The sequence below is a fragment of the Giraffa tippelskirchi genome, chromosome 8 (genome assembly GCF_054371585.1).
Source record: "Giraffa tippelskirchi isolate mGirTip1 chromosome 8, T2T-mGirTip1v1.2.pri, whole genome shotgun sequence".
Taxonomy (NCBI): Eukaryota; Metazoa; Chordata; class Mammalia; order Artiodactyla; family Giraffidae; genus Giraffa; species Giraffa tippelskirchi.
Window position 1 is genome coordinate 103,037,153 of NC_137282.1, and position 17,762 is coordinate 103,054,914.

General features: G+C 37.4%; 1 protein-coding gene across 50 annotated transcripts in view; it reads left to right on the top strand.

The window, feature by feature from the left end:
• Positions 1–17,762, top strand: part of RNF180 (ring finger protein 180) — a 256,780-nt gene that overhangs the window by 30,804 nt on the left and 208,214 nt on the right. For all 50 annotated transcript variants that reach the window (XR_014061727.1, XR_014061731.1, XR_014061724.1 and 47 more), the window contains one exon: positions 305–439. Coding sequence is in view for 32 of the 50 variants with exons in the window: in XM_081518267.1 (XP_081374393.1) it covers positions 305–439 (135 nt within the window). In the remaining 18 variants the exon portion in view is untranslated. The remainder of the gene's footprint in view (positions 1–304; positions 440–17,762) is intronic.

Below are 17,762 nucleotides of genomic sequence, written 5' to 3' on the forward strand. Positions count from 1 at the left end.
ATGACCGTTTTAACTGCAGTAACTTTTAACTCTTCAGCAGTTGCCTTTTACTTTCAGTGAAGACAGATGGAAAGAAATAAAATGTTTTGCAAAAGTAAGCGGGTAGTCACTAATATACTGTATCATTATCATGATTAATCATGGATATAGTTTATAGAGCACTCATAGCCTAATAGTAGTAGGCACCTCAATAAATGATCATTGTTTATGGTACACATGTAGCTAATGCTGTTCAAAGGGTTTAGAAAATCAGGTTTAATCTGCCATGGTTTAACATTCTAAAAATGCATTAATTTTTCCACAGATGAAGAGAAGTAAAGAATTGATAACTAAAAATCATAATCAAGAAGACATAAGTATTCTTCGTTGTTGGAAATGTAGAAAAGGTATAGCAAGTTCTGGTTGTTTCATGGAATATCCTGAGAATCAAGTGACTAAGGTGAGTACTGCTAACTGTATCATCTTTAAATGATTTCCTAGTATAGGAATGCTGGGGACACATCTACACATGCACCCATATCCCTCCATACCTGATAGCTTTTACCTTATTTTACCTGATCCACAGAAAACGTTTCAGAGTGGTATTCAAAAGGCATCCAACCTTCCACAGTTACCATCATTTTACCTCCAGCTACTAACAATAATGTGACCTTAAAGTTTTAAGTGCAGTATCACAGACCTAAGTTGAAGATAATAGTCCATGTTTTTTTTATCTCTACTGTGAGTGAACCTTAGTCATCACCACACAATTAAATTTTAAAAAAGTATAAAATGTTTTTATATGTATATAAAATATATATATATATAACACGTATTTTTGTTGATTTTGTTGTTATTTAGTCGCTCAGTCATGTCCGACTCTTTTGCAACCCCATGAACTATAGCCTGCCTGGCTCTTTTGTCCATGGGGTTTCCCAGTCAAGAATACTGAAGTGGGTTACCATTTCCTTCTCCAGGGGATCTTTTCCACCCAGGGACTGAACTTGTGTCTCTGTGTCTCCTGCTTTGGCGAGTGGATTCTTTACCACTGTGCCACCTGTAAAGCCCCAATATATATTAGAAATATATATATACCTGTATGTTTATATAGGTGTATGTATTACACAGTCAAAGGAGAAGACTCTTGACAGTCCCTTGGACTGCAAGGAGATCAAACCAGTCAATCGTAAAGGAAATCAGTCCTGAATATTCATTGGAAGGACTGATGCTGAAGCTGAAACTCCAATACTTTGGCCACCTGATGCGAAGAGCTGACTCATTGGAAAAGATCCTGATGCTGGGCAAGATTGAAGGCATGATGAGACGGAGACAACAGAGGATGAGATGATTGGATGGCATCACCAACTGGATGGACATGAGTTTGAGCAAGCTTCGGGAGTTGGTGATGGACAGGAAAGCCTGGCGTGCTGTAGTCCATGGGGTTGCAAAGAGTCGAAGAGGACTGAGCGACTGAACTGAACTGATTACATGTATATATACATACAAATAAACTGAGAGCACTATGCAAGAGGCAATATCAAAGAAGTCCATACTAGATAGTTATCCATGGACTTCACAGGGAATTGTCAGTTTACCAGAGAGTGGTTATAATTACCTGCCATTGTTTTCCCCTTCTTTGAGTGACTGTTCTGTTTTGTTTTTTTCCTCATTTGATCATGATTATTTTCTATCCACGCTAACAGATTAGCCAACTTGAACTGGTAATAGTGAAAGACTTTTGTTGCATGCTTACCGCATGTCAGATACTTTTAAAAACTGAAAACATTTTAATTGGGAGAATAAAACTTTTCATGGTGAATATTTATTGGGTATAGTTCAGTTCAGTTCAGTTCAGTTGCTCAGTCGTGTCCGACTCTTTGCGACCCCATGAACCGCAGCACGCCAGGTCTCCCTGTCCATCACCAACTCCCGGAGTTTACCCAAACCCATGTCCATCGAGTCGGTGATGCCATCCAACTAGCTCATCCTCTGTTGTCCCCTTCTTCTCCTGCCCTCAATCTTTCCCAGCATCAGGGTCTTTTCCAATGAGTCAGCTCTTCGCATCAGGTGGCCAAGTATTGGAGTTTCAGCTTTAACATCAGTCCTTCCAGTGAATACCCAGGACTGATCTCCTTTAGGATGGACTGGTTGGATCTCCTTGCAGTCCATTGGGTATAGTATAGCTTGATAAATTTTTCCAGCTCTGCTATGAATCAGATCAAGATGTATGATGTTTTCATCACCCCGGAAATCTGTCTTGTCTGTTTTCAGGCAATATTCACCCCCTCACATGGAAACCACTGTATTAATGTCTATCACTGTCGACTAGTTTTGCCTGTTCCTGACCTTCATTCAAATGAAATCATATACGCTTTTGTACCTGACTTATTTTGCTCAGCATAATGTTTTAGAGGTTCATTTATGTTTTATATGTAGTAGTTTGCTTCCTTTTTCCTGGGTAGTATGCCATTAATGAATATACCACAGTTTATCAATTTTTTATGCTGATATAATTTTCATTTTGGGGTTATGAATAAAACTACTCTCAATATTCTTATAAAAGACTCTGTGTTTGTGTTTTGTTACTTCTTTTTGATATATATATATAGGAATGATGAGGGAATTATACAGTAGGTGTATTTTAAGGTTTTTAGAAACTTCTTGTAGTTTTCCAAAGAAAATATTCATTTCCAACAGCAATGATGAGAATTCTTTTGCTCAATATCTTTCTGTACATGTGGTATTTTCAGACTTTGTAATTTTGGACATTGTGGTAGATACAGTGGTATATCATTATGTGTTTAATTTGCTTTTCCCTAGTGATAATGATGTCCATTACATTTTCTGATGCTTATTGTTCAGTTCAGTTGCTCAGTAATGTCCGACTCTTTGCGACCCCATGGACTGTAGCACACCAGGCTTCCCTGTCCATCACCAACTCCCAGAGCTTGCTCACACTCATGTCCATCCAGTTGGTGATGCCAACCTCATCTTCTGGGGTCCCCTTCTCCTCCTGCCTTCAATCTTTCCCAGCATCAGGGTCTTTTCCAATGAGTCAGTCCTTCACATCAGGTGGCCAAAATATTGGAGTTTCAGCTTCAGCATCAGTCCTTCCAATGAATATTCAGGACTGATTTCCTTTAGGATTGACTGGTTGGATCTCCTTGCAGTTCAAGGGACTCTCAAGAGTCTTCTCCAACACCACCGTTCAAAACTATCAATTCTACGGCTCTCAGCTTTCTTTATAGTGCAACTGTCACATCCAGACATGACTACTGGAAAAACCATAGCTTTGACTAGATGGACCTTTGTCAGCTAAGTAATGTCTCTGCTTTTTAATATGCTGTGTAAGTTGGTCATAGCTTTTCTTCTAAGGAACAAATGTCTTTTAATTTCATGGCTGCAGTCACCATCTTCAGTGATTTTGAAGCCCCCCAAAATAAAGTCTCTCACTGTTTCCATTGTTTCCCCATCTATTTGCCATGAAGTGATGGGACCAGATGCCGTGATCTTTGTTTTATAAATGTTGAGCTTTAAGCCAACTTTTTCACTCTCCTCTTTCACTTTCATCAAGAGACTCTTTAGTTCTTCACTTTTTGCCATCAGGGTGGTGTCATCTGCATATCTGAGGTTATTGATATTTCTCCCGGCAAACATGATTCCAGCTTGTGCTTCATCCAGACTGGCATTTTGCATGATGTACTCTGCATATAGGTTAAATAAGCAGATGACAATATATAGCCTTGACATACTCCTTTCCCAATTTGGAACCAGTCCATTTTTGCATGTCTGGTTCTAACTGTTGCTTCTTGACCTGTATACAGATTTCTCAGGAGGCAGATAAGGTAGTCTGGTATTCTCGTCTCTTAAAGAACAAACTTTTCCACAGTTTGTTGTGATCCACACAGTCAAAGGCTTCGGTGTAGTCAGTAAAGCAGAAGTAGATGTTTTTGTGGAACTCTCTTGCTTTTTTGATGATCCAGTGGATGTTGGCAATTTGATCTCTGGTTCCTCTGCCTTTTCTAAATCCAGCTTGAACATCTGGAAGTTCATGGTTCATGTTCTTTTGAAGCCTGGCTTGGAGAATTTTGAGCATGACTTTGCTAGCATGTGAGATGAGTGCAATTGTGTGTTAGTTTGAGCATTCTTTGACATTGCCTTTCTTTGGGATTGGAATGAAAACTGACCTTTTTCAGTCCTGTGGCCACTGCTGAGTTTTCCAAATGCTGGCATATTGAGTGTAGCACTTTCACAGCATCATCTTTTAGGATTTGAAATAGCTCAACTGGAATTTCATCACCTCCACTAGCTTTGTTTGTAGTGATGGTTCCTAAAACCTACTTGACTTTGCATTCCAGGATGTCTGGCTCTAGGTGAGTGATCACACCATTGTGGTTATCTGGCTCATGAGGATCTTTTTTGTATAGTTCTTCTATGTATTCTTGCCACCTCTTCTTAATCTTCTGCTTATTGGTTAAGCATTGTTTTAAATGTTTTATATTATTCATTCCTTATAGTATAAAGATAGAAAGATTATCTTGAAGGAAATAAGTTATCATCTCCTTTTTATAGATAAGCAAACTGAGGCACAGAAGATTAAATACATAGAGTCTGATTATCCTGTTACTAAGCGGTGTAGTTAAAATTGAATCTGACAGTGAGAGTTCTGACCCCCACACTGTCTTTTGTGCCTTTGCTCCTCCCTCAAGGTATCATATGCAAGAGAAATTCAAACACTGTACTAGGATATAGCGGGATAGGTTGTGGGAGAGAGTGATACAGAATTGAAAAATCTTTCTGATTCTCTAGGAGGTTTTATATTATATGCACATAAAACATACATATTTTAAACCTATTAAAAGCCTGTCTCAGGAGTAATTCAATATCACTGTTAACTCCAGGGAGAAGGAGGAGTATGTAATTAGAGGCGGATCCTCAGAGGGTTTTTAAAGTAGCGGTAATGTACTCATCAAACTGGGTAGTGGATGTATGTATTGGTGTTTGCATCTCTTTAAATATTTCTTTAAACTATACAAACATCTTTTGTGTTTAGAAATACATATATTTGATGTAAATATTAGAGAGGAACATAGAAGGATCTGTATTAATTAAAGGAAACAATAAAATAAAACACTGGAGTCTAAAAGTAATTTATAAGATGCTGGGCTGAAAGAGGGTCTTCCCTGGTGGCTCACATGGTAAAGAATCGGCCAACAGTGGGGGAGACCTGGGTTCAATCCCTGGATCAGGAAGATCACCTGGAGAAGGGAATGGCTACCCACGCCAGTATTCTTGCCTGGAGAATTCCATGGACAGAGGAGTCTGGCAGGCTATGGTCCATGGGATCACAAAGAGTCAGACATGACTGAGCACTCATATTTTTACTTCATGCTGAAGGAATGCTAAATTTATCACCTATCCAATTATCTTAATTTATTACCTATTAACAATATAATTTAAAGTATATCTATGTATAAAATAAGTGTTTTGCTTGTTTCTGAAAGTGTTTTGTTTGTATACTTTCTGTAGATGAAATCACAACATAGGTAGGCATTCTGCTGGAAATTGCTGCTTTTAGTAATATCACCATGTAGTATAGCTCATTTTTCCCTTTTATATAGTATTGTAGTATATTAATATATCACAATTTGTAATTCATTCTACCATTGAGTCACATCTAGTTATTATGCTCTGACAAGCCATGCTGCTGTGAATCTTCTTGTCCGTATCTTGGTAAACGTGGGCAGAGGTATATCACTGGAAGTGGAGTACACATCACAGGATATATGCATCTTAACCTTTACTGGGCGAGGCTAAGTTGTTTTCAAGTGTCAGTCTGTGAGCAGTGGTTAAACATTGCTGTGATTCCACATCTTTTCCAACATTTAACATCTTCTCATTGTTTAAGTCTCTTTGTGTTTCCTGTGAAATGTCTTTTTTTTTTCCCTTTTCTGTTTTTCTGTTGTGCAGTTTTGATTTTTGGGAGCTCTTTACATATTCGGAATACTAATTATTTGTTATTGTATTGCAGATATCTTTTACTAGTTTATGTAACTTTTATTTCACTCTTTGTGGTATCTTTTGATGAACAGAATTTTTGATATAAGGTAGTTGGATTTATTAGTCATCTCCTTTATGTTCTATACTTTTTTCCTTAAAAAATTCTTCAGTACCCTGAGGGAAAGTTTTTTTTTTTTGCCCTTTCATCCTACTGAATACCAAAATTGAGATAGGCAGGCTTTTTCTTTTGTTTTTCTGAACAACAAGTTTATTTCTTATTCACCCTTATGATGATGTTATAATCCAGCTTTTTGTAGGAGTTCCCCCTTAGAGTCTCCCAACCCTGAGCAAAGCTTGGACTTTGTCTCCTGTCTTCCACACCCCATGCAGGTATGAAATGGCCCTCAGAAAGACATAGAGGATCAGGACACTGAGGAAATAGCATTCACTGAGGAACTATTGGTTTTAGGACCACAGTTGTTTAGCCCTGACCAATACCAGAAAATGGAAGCCTCACACTTGCCTCTCAGTGCCCACAGAACTAGGAATTGGACCGCAGACTAACCAAATACCTTCAGAGTTAACCTTGCTAAAAGAAATAGCCGGAATATTCTCACGACTTCTTTTTTCATAATATTGAGCCATGTATCACATTGGTGGAAGCTGGGTCATGTGTGGAACTTGAACTGTAAGAGAATCGGGAACATTTGAGCTTTAGTTTTCCAGCCACTGGCATGTAATAAGGCATGTGACTGGGAATTTAGAATGGAATTCTGAGACACTCTGCAATGTCCACAGGTACAAAAGGGAACTTCTCTACCTTCAGTCTTGAGATACCTGAAATGTGGGCAAGGACCAAAACATAAGCAAAATAACAATGAAAACCCTAAAAACAGAAAATAACAAAGTTGATCTGCATTTGTGAAGTCTGATGAGGTGGGGGTTCTGGGCAGAGATGGTGTCCTCAGTCTTAATTTCTTAGGTTTGACACAGTTTTGGACAAGTTTCTGTGGCCTAAAAGCCATTTAAATAGAGAGATCTAGGAGGCTGCTGGTTTTATGGATATGGGATTCAGAACAGAGATCTGAACTAAAAATGTGGTTTGGGGAGTCATCAGCATTTAAATGGTGAGTGAAAGTAGATGAGATCACTATGCAGAGAGTGAATGGAAAGAGAAAGAAAGGGGCCTAGGAACATTTAAGGGATGGACAGAAAAAAAAAATTTGCAAAATAGGAAAAAAAGAGTAGTGAGAAATACAGGAATGAAAATCAAGTTACAGTGTTAATGGAAGTCAAGCAATGAACGTCTTCCAGAAGGAAGTATTGGTTAGTAGTATTGAATGCTGTAGGAAGAGGTAGAAGACCAGATACTGCTTAATGTGCAAATTGTATACTACATAATTCTAGCAGGTGCTAGTCTGTGAAAGGTGCCCTCATATTTGTACAAAAATGTTGTACAAACTGTATGGCCAAATGTAGAGACTCTGAATGAGAATTTAAAGCGTGCTTTTGTTTTAGGAAAGAGGAGATCATTGGTCAGTATTCTTTGTAGCTGTTAGTTCTAACCCCTAAAGTGACTGTATCTGGAGACAGGTCTTTAGGAGGTTATTAAGGTTAAATGAGGTCATAAGGATGGGGCCTTAATCCAGTAAGACTGTGGCTCATGAGAAGGAGAAGAGAGGGAAAGAGATTTCTCTCTTTCTGTTTTCATGTGATGACACAGAAAGAAAGCAACTATCTACAAACTAAAAGGAGAGTTCTTACCAGTACCAAAGCATGCTGGAGCTTTCATCTTCAGTTTCTAGCCTCCAGGATTGTGAGGAATAAATGTCTGTTGTCTAAGCCACCCAGTCTGTGGTATTTTGTTATGCCAGTTCAGATCAACTAAGACATGACAGGCCCTTTAACAGGCACAGGAAATTCAACGAAGAGCAAAAGAGAAATGTTCTGTCCTTTTGAAGCTTTCAGGATAGTGTTCAATAATAAAAAATTATTAGCTGCATAAGTGGGAAAAAAGGAAACGTATACGGGGCCATGAAGGTAGGTCGTGCACAGAGTATTGTTGTAAGGCAAAGACTTTCCTGAGGAAGTGACTTTTGTGGAGATATGGTAGATGAGTAACCCAGGCAGTGCAAGACAGAGGACATTCCAAGCTTTGGGACCAGCATATTCAAAGGCCCTGTGGTTGAAAGAATATGATGTATCTCCATGAAACTAGAAGATTTCTATGATTAAAGTGCAGAGATCAAGAGGGAATTTGACCAGATTTGAGGTTAGAAAGATGGGTGTTGATTAGATCATTTATGGTTTTTTAAGACAAATTAAGGGCTTTGGTCATTTTCCTGAAAAAGCTAGAAAGTCAGTGAAAAGGATTCACATGACCACTGAATTTTTAAAAATCATTTTGGCAACTATGAAAGAGTAAAATTAGAAAGTTAGCAGGAATATATGCAGAGGATGGTCTGCCTTTAAGGCTTTTGATTTCTTTCTTATTCATTCAGACCTTTTGAGCAAACAAAGTGCAAATAGGAAAACCAGACAGTCCAGCTTTTTATTATCTGATCTTTTTCCTAAAATGTTTATAGCTGCAGTACTTAAATAATATAGTTGGCTCACTTTTAATGTATTGGCTGCTGCTGCTGCTAAGTCGCTTCAGTTGTGTCCAACTGTGCGACCCCATAGACAGCAGCCCACCAGGCTCCCCCATCCCTGGAATTCTCCAGGCAAGAACACTGGAGTGGGTTGCCATTTCCTTCTCCAGTGCATGAAAGTGAAAAGTGAAAGTGAAGTCACTCAGTCGTGTCCGACTCTCAGCGACCCCATGGACTGCAGCCCACCAGGCTCCTCTCCAGGAGATTCACAGTCTGATTAATTCTTGATTTTGATAGAAAAGTCGACATCGATATGATACTACTAAATGCATAAATAAAAATATTTCTTTTCAAATTAGCATAACAACACTGCATACTAGTTCTCCCCTCTGCTTTGGCCCTAAAAAGTTTCAGAGCCAGAATTGTGTTGTAGCTCTAGAAAGTGTATGAGACCTTGAAACATGATTTTTGTAAACTAGCTTCATTCTTGGTTCTATTTTATTTTTTCTGCCCCTTTCCTTAATTTGGATCCAAATTAAAAAATTGAAAAAATATAGCATATAATAATATTAAATTGCACCAACTTTTTACATTTAACCTGTTCTGCTCAATTAAAACTTTTAACAATCATTAAATGATAAGATAATGCATACAATTTGTAATTTTAAATTAAGTTCTTTGTACATAGCAACTGAAAACATATCTACACTTAAAGAAAAAATGAAATAACAATGCATTAGCTCCCCCTGCTGCTTGAACAAAAGATTTTATTTACAAAATGTTTTGTCAACATTTTTTTCTGACAGCATTAAGTGAAATTTGCTGTTAGTTACTTCTCTTCCTTCACTTCCTCCTTTGCCCACATGATAAACTTGAGACACAAAAAATTGTCTAGTGAGGCTTTTAAAATCCTAATTTTACCATGTTCCTAATTTTCAGGCTATTTTTTCCCCAAGGAGATAACCTGACATGCAGCTACTTCAAGCCTTTAAATTCCTCAAATGAAATTGCTTCCTGTTTAACAATTCATCCTGAAATACATTCATTAAAACTTGTCTTATCACATATATTTGTGTTATTTATTTTCAAAATTAAGTGATTGTAGATTTTATAAACTTAATAGTTTGTCTTATTTTACCTGTAAAATTAAGTTGAAAGTAAATATCATGAATATCATATATTTCTAAGACTGTGTAATTACAGTTGAAATAGTCGGCAGTCTCATTTATAATTGAGGCTTCTGTGTTAATCCTAGCTTTCTTTGTTTGCCATATCTAATTTTCAGAAAAGGAAACAGTACTATACATTCTTAACCCAGCCTTTTATGCTCCTCCCACCGGTATCAACTGCTGTAACTGATCTTTGTCTTTTTTGTTGGTGTGAGAATATGCTTTAACTTTTAAATATTTAAAGAAAAATATGTGCTTGCTTTATGTTGCGTGACTGCATGCTAAGTCACCTCAGTCATGTCCGACTCTGCGACGCTATGAACTGTAGCCCCCCAGACTCCTCTGTTGATGAGATTCTCCAGGCAAGAATATTAGAGTGGGTTGCCATGCCCTCCTTCAGGGGATCTTCCCGATCCATCCAGTGATGGAACCCTAGTCTCTTGTGGCTCCTGTGTTGCAGGCAGATTCTTTACCACTGAGCTACCTGGGAAGCACCGCTTTATGTTAATAGTTCTCAAATCTAAGATTGGTTTGGGGGTCACATATCAGAATCAACTGGAATTTTTTTTCTAAACCTTGCTTTTTTCTATATAAGTTAGTATATTGTTTTTGTTTAATTTAAAATTAAATTATACTTCCAATTTTTTTTTGTTTTGCTTTTTTGGGAATCCTTTGGAAGACTAGTAATATTGTGCCTTAAACCATACTTAGGCTAACATGTAAGAGAGATGAAAGTGTGAAAGTATTAGTTGCTCAGTTGTGTCTGACTCTTTGTGACTCCATGGACTGTAGCTTGCCAGGCTCCTCTGTCAGTGGGATTCACCAGGCAGGAATCCTGGAGTGGGTAGCCATTCCCATCTCCAGGGGATCTTCCCAATGCAGGGATCAAACCTGGTCTTCTGCATTGCAGGCAGCTTCTTTACCCTCTGAGCCACCAGGGAATCAATTGCCCTATAAAAATAGTATTGATTTGGTATAGGAAGTAATGGTGGAAGCTCAGTGACTTGAGTTCTGAAGCCAGACTGCTTGGATGGAAATCCTTGCTATGGTGCTTCCTATGTGACCTTGGACAAGTTACATAAAAGTTAGTTTCTCTTGTTTCAGTTTGCTTATTTGTAAAATAACAAAACCCTTGAAACAGTGCCTGGGCATAATAAGCCCAGTACAAATGCTTGTTACCTGGTAAAAATAAGATGTACATTGTAAAATTTCCTTCACCTACCTAGATATATGACTCTAGTGTTTATTCTCATAGGATTGCATGAAAAACATCTCTGGAATTTATAACAGATGGTTTCTTAGTATTGTAATCAATCTTATGTGATTAAATATCATGATGATTTCATCTGATTAAATGAAATAACAGAATATGAACAATGAAATAGAAAAATGAGATAATAAGTGTAAGGCAAAACACAGTCCCTGCCATATAAACAAGTTTCTTTACTCCTTTTATATTGTCAACATTGCGTCTAGTCATGACTTAATAAATATCGATAGGTTGATTGCCATTATTTTACTTTGATGTAATTTTATATTCTTTATACCGATGTAGAAATTCCCTGGTGGCTCAGCAGTAAAGAATCCACCTACCAATGGGGGAGATCTGGGTTCAATCCTTGGGGCAGGAAGATCCCCTGGAGAAGGAAATGGCAACCCACTCCAGCATTCTTACCTGGGAAATCCCATGGACAGAGGAGCCTGGCGGGCTGCAGTCCATGGGATTGCAGAGTCAGACACGACTGAGCAACTAAACAATAACAACAACAAAAGAAATATTTATTTACCTCAGAGATAGAACCTTGAAAAGTCAGAAAAAATTTCAGATCTAATAATGAAGTAAAGACAGCTATAAACACAGTGAATTTGTGTTCCCTATGAGAACCTTTTTAAGAATTAATTAGTTATGCTAATCTGTGTACCTGTCAGTGCCTCAGCTCTTAATGAAAGGGGTTAATGTATACAGGCATTGATGTTTACAAAATTAATTCTGTTCTTCAAACGTTAAATTTAGGTAAAGTATTTAGGAGAAGTTACACTGCTTATAATTTTATGAGTCACTTCCTGTCATTTTCCCAAGGTTCCTTAAAAAATAAGTTTATATGGTTGATTTAAATTTGTTATAATGGACCTTGGCTAATATGAGTCAATTGTTAAGAATTCAGTTTTTTAAATGAATTTTCTCTAAGAGTATAGAGAGTAAGAATGAGCAGACTGTTATCAGTGCACATTTTTGGCAGTCTTCAGGAGTTTGAAGGAAATACTTAAAAAACAAGGGGCTAGAGATTGTAATTGATAATGCGTACATTGAAAAATCGATAAAATCTGATATAGAATAGGCATTCTTTCACTCAAGAAGGATTCATTAAGTCCCTGTGATATTTTAGGCATTGTGCTGTGATCTGAGCATACAAAGAGGACTAAGATAGTACATGCTCAAGAAACTTAGCCACTAAAAATTTTAGGATTTTCACATTTCTTTTTCTTTTTAATTTTTATTGGGGTTTGATTTACAATGTTGTGTTAGTCTCAGGTGTACAGCGAAGTGAATCAGTCATACATATACATATATCCACTCTTTCATAGTCATTAAAAAGAGTTTTGAGTAGAGTTCCTTGTGTCATACAGTAGGTCCTTACTAGTTACCTCTTTTATGATTGGTAGTGTTTATGTGTCACTCCCAGTCTTCCAATTCATGTCTCTCCCCTGCACATGTTTCTTGATCACTTGTCTTTAAGGATATTTTTCTTTACTATATTTTAAAATCAGTTTTATTAGGATATAATTTGCATATAATGAAATGCAGATTTCAGTGAGCTTTGACAAGTGAGGACGTACTCGTGTACCTGCCACCATTGTCAAGATGTACATTTGGTCTTCTCTAGAGGCTCCTATATGAGTTATCATATATAAGTTATCCTATATTTTATATCTAGCTTTTTATGTTTAGCATAATGTTTTTGAGATTGATTCATATTGTTGCATATGTCAGTGGTTCATTCCTTTTTATTACTGAGTATTCCTTAATTGTACAGATTTCACAGTTGTTTATTGTCTGGATGCCCTAGTTGATGGAAATTTTAGGTGTTTGCAGTTTTGAGCTTTAATAAAGTTGCTATGAAAATTAGTATACAAATCATTATGTGAACATACATTTTTATTTCTCTTGCTTAGTACTAGGGGTTGCTTTGGTTTTATGGTGAGTGTAGGTATGACTATTTTAAGAAACTGATGAACTGTCGTCCCAAGTGGCAGGATTTCATTCTTTTTTATGGCAGAGTGACACTAGTGTGTGTGTGTGTGTGTGTGTGTGTGTGTGTGTATACCACGTCTTCTTTCTTTATCTGTTGATGGATACTTTTATTGTTTCCATATTTTGATTATTTTAAGTAATGCTGCTGTAAACTTTGAAATGCATGTGTCTTTTTGAAGTATTGTTTTTGTTTTCTTCATTTAAATGCCCAGAAGTGGAATTGCTGGATCCTATGGGAGCACTATTTTTTTTTTGTTTAAGGAACCTGCATGCTGTTTTCAGTAGTGGCTGTACCAATTTACATTGCCTCCAGCAGTGCATGAGGGTTTCCTTTTCTTCTAATCCTTATCAACACTTACTATTTCTCATCTTTGTGATGATAGTCATGCTGACAAGTGTGAGGTGATATCTCATCATGGTTTGATCTGCATTTCCCCATTGACGGGATGTTGAACGTTTTTTCATGTGCCTTTTATCTGTCTGTATGTCTTTGGAAAAATGCCTTCTTAGGTCCTCTGCTCATTTTTTGAATTGGGTTGTTTGTTTTTTCTGATATTTAGTTGTATGAGTTCTTAATCTATTTTAGATATTAACCTTTTGTGAGTTATATCATTTGCAGATATCTTCTCCCATTCATTTGGTTGCCTTTCCATTTTGTTAATGGGTTCCTTCACTGTGCAGAAACTTTTAAGTTTGATTAGATACAGTTTGTTTGTTTTCACATTTGTATTCCATGCCTGAGGAGACAAATCCAAAGAAAATATTGCTGAGACCAGTGTCAAAGACCATACTGCCTATATTTTCTTCTACGAGTTTTATGGTTTCAGGAATTTATATTTTGGTCTTTAATACATTTTGAACTTATTTTTTTATATGGTGTGAAAAAAAGTTCTAACTTCCTTCTTTTATGTGTAGCTGTCCAATCTCCCCAACATTATTTATTGAAGAAACTGTCTTTTTCCTATTGTACACTCTTGCTTCTTTTGTTGTAGATTAATTGGCTGTATGGATATGCGTTCATATCTGTTACATTTCTCTTTGTGTCTGTTTCTATACCAGGTTAATACTTTGGTAACTATAGCTTTGTAGTGTGATCTAAAGTCAGGAAGTGTGATACTTTCACCTTTGTTTTTGTTTTTTTTTCTCAGATTGCTTTGGCTATTTGGGGTCTTTTGGGGTCTTTGGCTATTTGGGGTCCATACAGATTTTAGAATCATTTGTTCTAGTTTTTTGAAAAATGTAGTAGATATTTTGGTTGAGATTTCATTAAATCTGTATAATTCTTTGGGTAGTATGGGCATTTTAACCATAGTAACTCTTCTACTCATGAACACGGAATATCATTCCATTTATTTATATCATCTTTAATTTCTTTCTTTAGTGTCATATAGTTTTTAAACTACAAGTCATTCACCTCCTTGGTTAAATTTATTTCTAGGTCTTTGATTCTTTTTGATATGATTGTTAATGAAATTGTTTTTTTGATTTCTGATCATTTATTATTAGTCTATAGAAATGCAACAGATTTCTATATATTTTTCTTATGTCCTGCAACTTTATTGAATTCATTTATCAGTGCTAATAGTTTTTTGGTAAAGTGTGAAGGGTTTTCTATACAGTGTCGTATCATTTGAAAATAGTGACAGTTTTGCTTCTTTCCTTCCAATTCAGATTCCTTTTCTTTTTCTAGTCTTATTGCTATTGCTAGGACTTCACATACTGTGTTGAAAGAGTTTACATCCTTGTTTCTTTCTAAAAAAATTATTGAAATATAGTTGATTTACATTGAAGTGCCTGTCTTGTTTCTAATCTCAGAGGAAAATCTTTGAACTTTTCACTGTTGAGTAGAATGCTAGCTGTATTTGTCATAAATGATGTTTAATATGTTGAAGTGCTCAGTTGCTCAGTAGTGTCCAACTCTTTGCAACCCCATGGACTATAGCTTGCCAAACTCTTCTGTCCATGGAATTTTCTAGGCGAGAATACTGGAGTGGGTTGCCATTTCCTTCTCCAGGGAATCTTCCGACCCAGGGATCTAACCTGCATCTCCTCAGCCTCCTGCATTGGCAGGCACATTCTACCCCTGAACCACCTGGGAAGCCCCAGTCCTCTATATCAACTTTGTCAAGTTTTTTTTTTTTTTTTATCATGAATGGATGTTGGATTTTGTCAAGTATTTTTTCTGCATCTATTGAGGTGATCGTGTAACTTTTATTCTTTGTTTTGTTAATGAGATGTATTACACTGGTTTGTGGATGTTGAATCATCTTTGTGTTGTTGTTGTTCAGTTGCATACTCATGTCTGACTCTTTGTGACTCCATGGACTGCAGCACGCCAGGCCTCCTTGTCCCTCGCCATCTCCCAAAGTTTTCCTGAATTCATGTCCATTGCATCGATGATGCCTTCCAGCCATCTCATCTTCTGACGCCCTCTTCTCCTTCTGCCCTTGATCTTTCCCAGCATCAGGGACTTTTCCAGTGAGTTGGCTGTTCATATCAAGTGTCCAAAATACTGGAGCTTCAGCTTCAGCATCAGTCCTTCCAAGGAGTATTCAGAGTTGATTTCCCTTAAGATTGACTGGTTTGATCTCCTTGTTTTCCAGGGGACTTTCAGGAGTCTTCTTTAACACCACAGTTCAAAGGCATTAATTCTCTGGTGTTCTTTTTATGGTCCAGTACTTACAACTGGGAAGACCTTAGCCTTGACTTTATGGACCTTTGTCGGCAGAGTAATGTCTCTGCTTTTCAACACACTGTCTAGGTTTGTCTTTGCTTTCCTGCCAAGAAGCAATTGTCTTCTGATTTCAGGGCTGCAGTCATCATCCATGGTGATTTTAGAGCCCAAGAAGAAAAAATCCATCACTACTTCCACTTTTTCCCCTTGTATTTGCCATGATTAATGGGACTGGATGCCATGATCTTAGCTTTTTTAATATTTAGTCTTAAGCCAGCTCTTTCACTCTCCTCCTTCACCCTCATCAAGAAGCTCTTTAGTTCCTCTTCACCTTTTGCCATTAGAGTGGTATCATCTGCATATCTGAGGTTATTGATATTTCTCCCACCTATCTTGATTCCAGCTTGTAACTCATCCGGCCTGGCATTTCTCATGATGTGCTCAACATATAAATTAAACAAACAGGGTGACAGCAGACAGCCCTGTCATACTCCTTTCTCAGTCTTGAACCAATCAGTTGTTCCATACGGGGTTGCTTTTTGATCCACCTACAGGTTTCTCAGGAGACAGGTAAGATGGTCTGCTATTCCCATTTCTTTGAAAGCTTTCTGCAGTTTGTTATGATCCACACAGTCAAAGGCTTTAGCATAGTTGATGAAACAGAGGTAGACGTTTTTCTGAAATTCCCTTGCTTTCACTATGATCCAGCAGATGTTGGCTATTTGATCTCTAGTTCCTCTTCCTTTTCTTTTTTTTTTTTTTTTTTTTATAAATTTATTTATTTTACTTGGGGGCTAATTACTTTACAATATTGTAATAGTTTTTGCCATACATTGACAAGAATCAGCCATGGGTTTACATGTGTTCCCCTTCCCGAACCCCCCACCCACCTCCCTCCCCCTCCCATCCCTCTGGATCATCCCACTGCCCCGGCCCCGAGCCCCTGTCACATGCATCGAACATGGAATGGTGCTCTGTTTCACATATGACAATACACATGTCTCAATGCCATTCTCCCAGAACGACCCACCCTCACCTTCTCCCTCAGAGTCCATAAAATTGTTCCATGCATCTGTGTCTCTCATTCTGTCCCGCATATAGGGTTATCGTTACCATCTTTCAGATTCCATATATATGCATTAGTATACTGTATTGTTGTTTTTCTTTCTGGCTTACTTCACTCTGTATAATGGGCTCCAGTTTCATCCATCTCAGTAGAACCGGTTCAAATGTATTTTTTTTAATGGCTGAGTAATATTCCATTGTGTATATGTACCACAGCTTCCTTATCCATTCATCTGCTGATGGACATCTAGGTTGCTTCCATGTCCTGGCTATTGTAAACAGTGCTGCGATGAACATTGGGGTACACGCGTCTCTTTCAATTCTGGTTTCCTCGGTGTATATGCCCAGCAGTGGGATTGCTGGGTCATATGGCAGTTCTATTCCCAGTTTTTTAAGGAATCTCCACACTGTTCTCCATAGTGGCTGTACTAGTTTGCATTCCCACCAACAGTGTAAGAGGGTTCCCTTTTCTCCACACCCTCTCCAGCATTTATTGCTTGTAGACTTTTGGATAGCAGCCATTCTGACTGGAGTGAAATGATACCTCATTGTGGTTTTGATTTGCATTTCTCTAATAATGAGTGATGTTGAGCATCTTTTCATGTGTTTGTTAGCCATCTGTATGTCTTCTTTGGAGAAATGTCTGTTTAGTTCTTTGGCCCATTTTTTGATTGGGTCATTTATTTTTCGGGAATTCAGCTGCAGAAGTTGCTTGTATATTTTTGAGATTAATTGTTTGTCTGTTGCTTCATTTGCTATTATTTTCTCCCATTCTGAAGGCTGTCTTTTCACCTTGTTTATAGTTTCCTTTGTTGTGCAAAAGCTTTTAATTTTAATTAGGTCCCATTTGTTTATTTTTGCTTTTATTTCCAATATTCTGGGAGGTGGGTCATGGAGGATCCTGCTGTGATTTATGTCGGAGAGTGTTTTGCCTATGTTTTCCTCTAGGAGTTTTATTGTTTCTGGTCTTACGTTTAGATCTTTAATCCATTTTGAGTTTATTTTTGTGTACGGTGTTAGGAAGTGTTCTA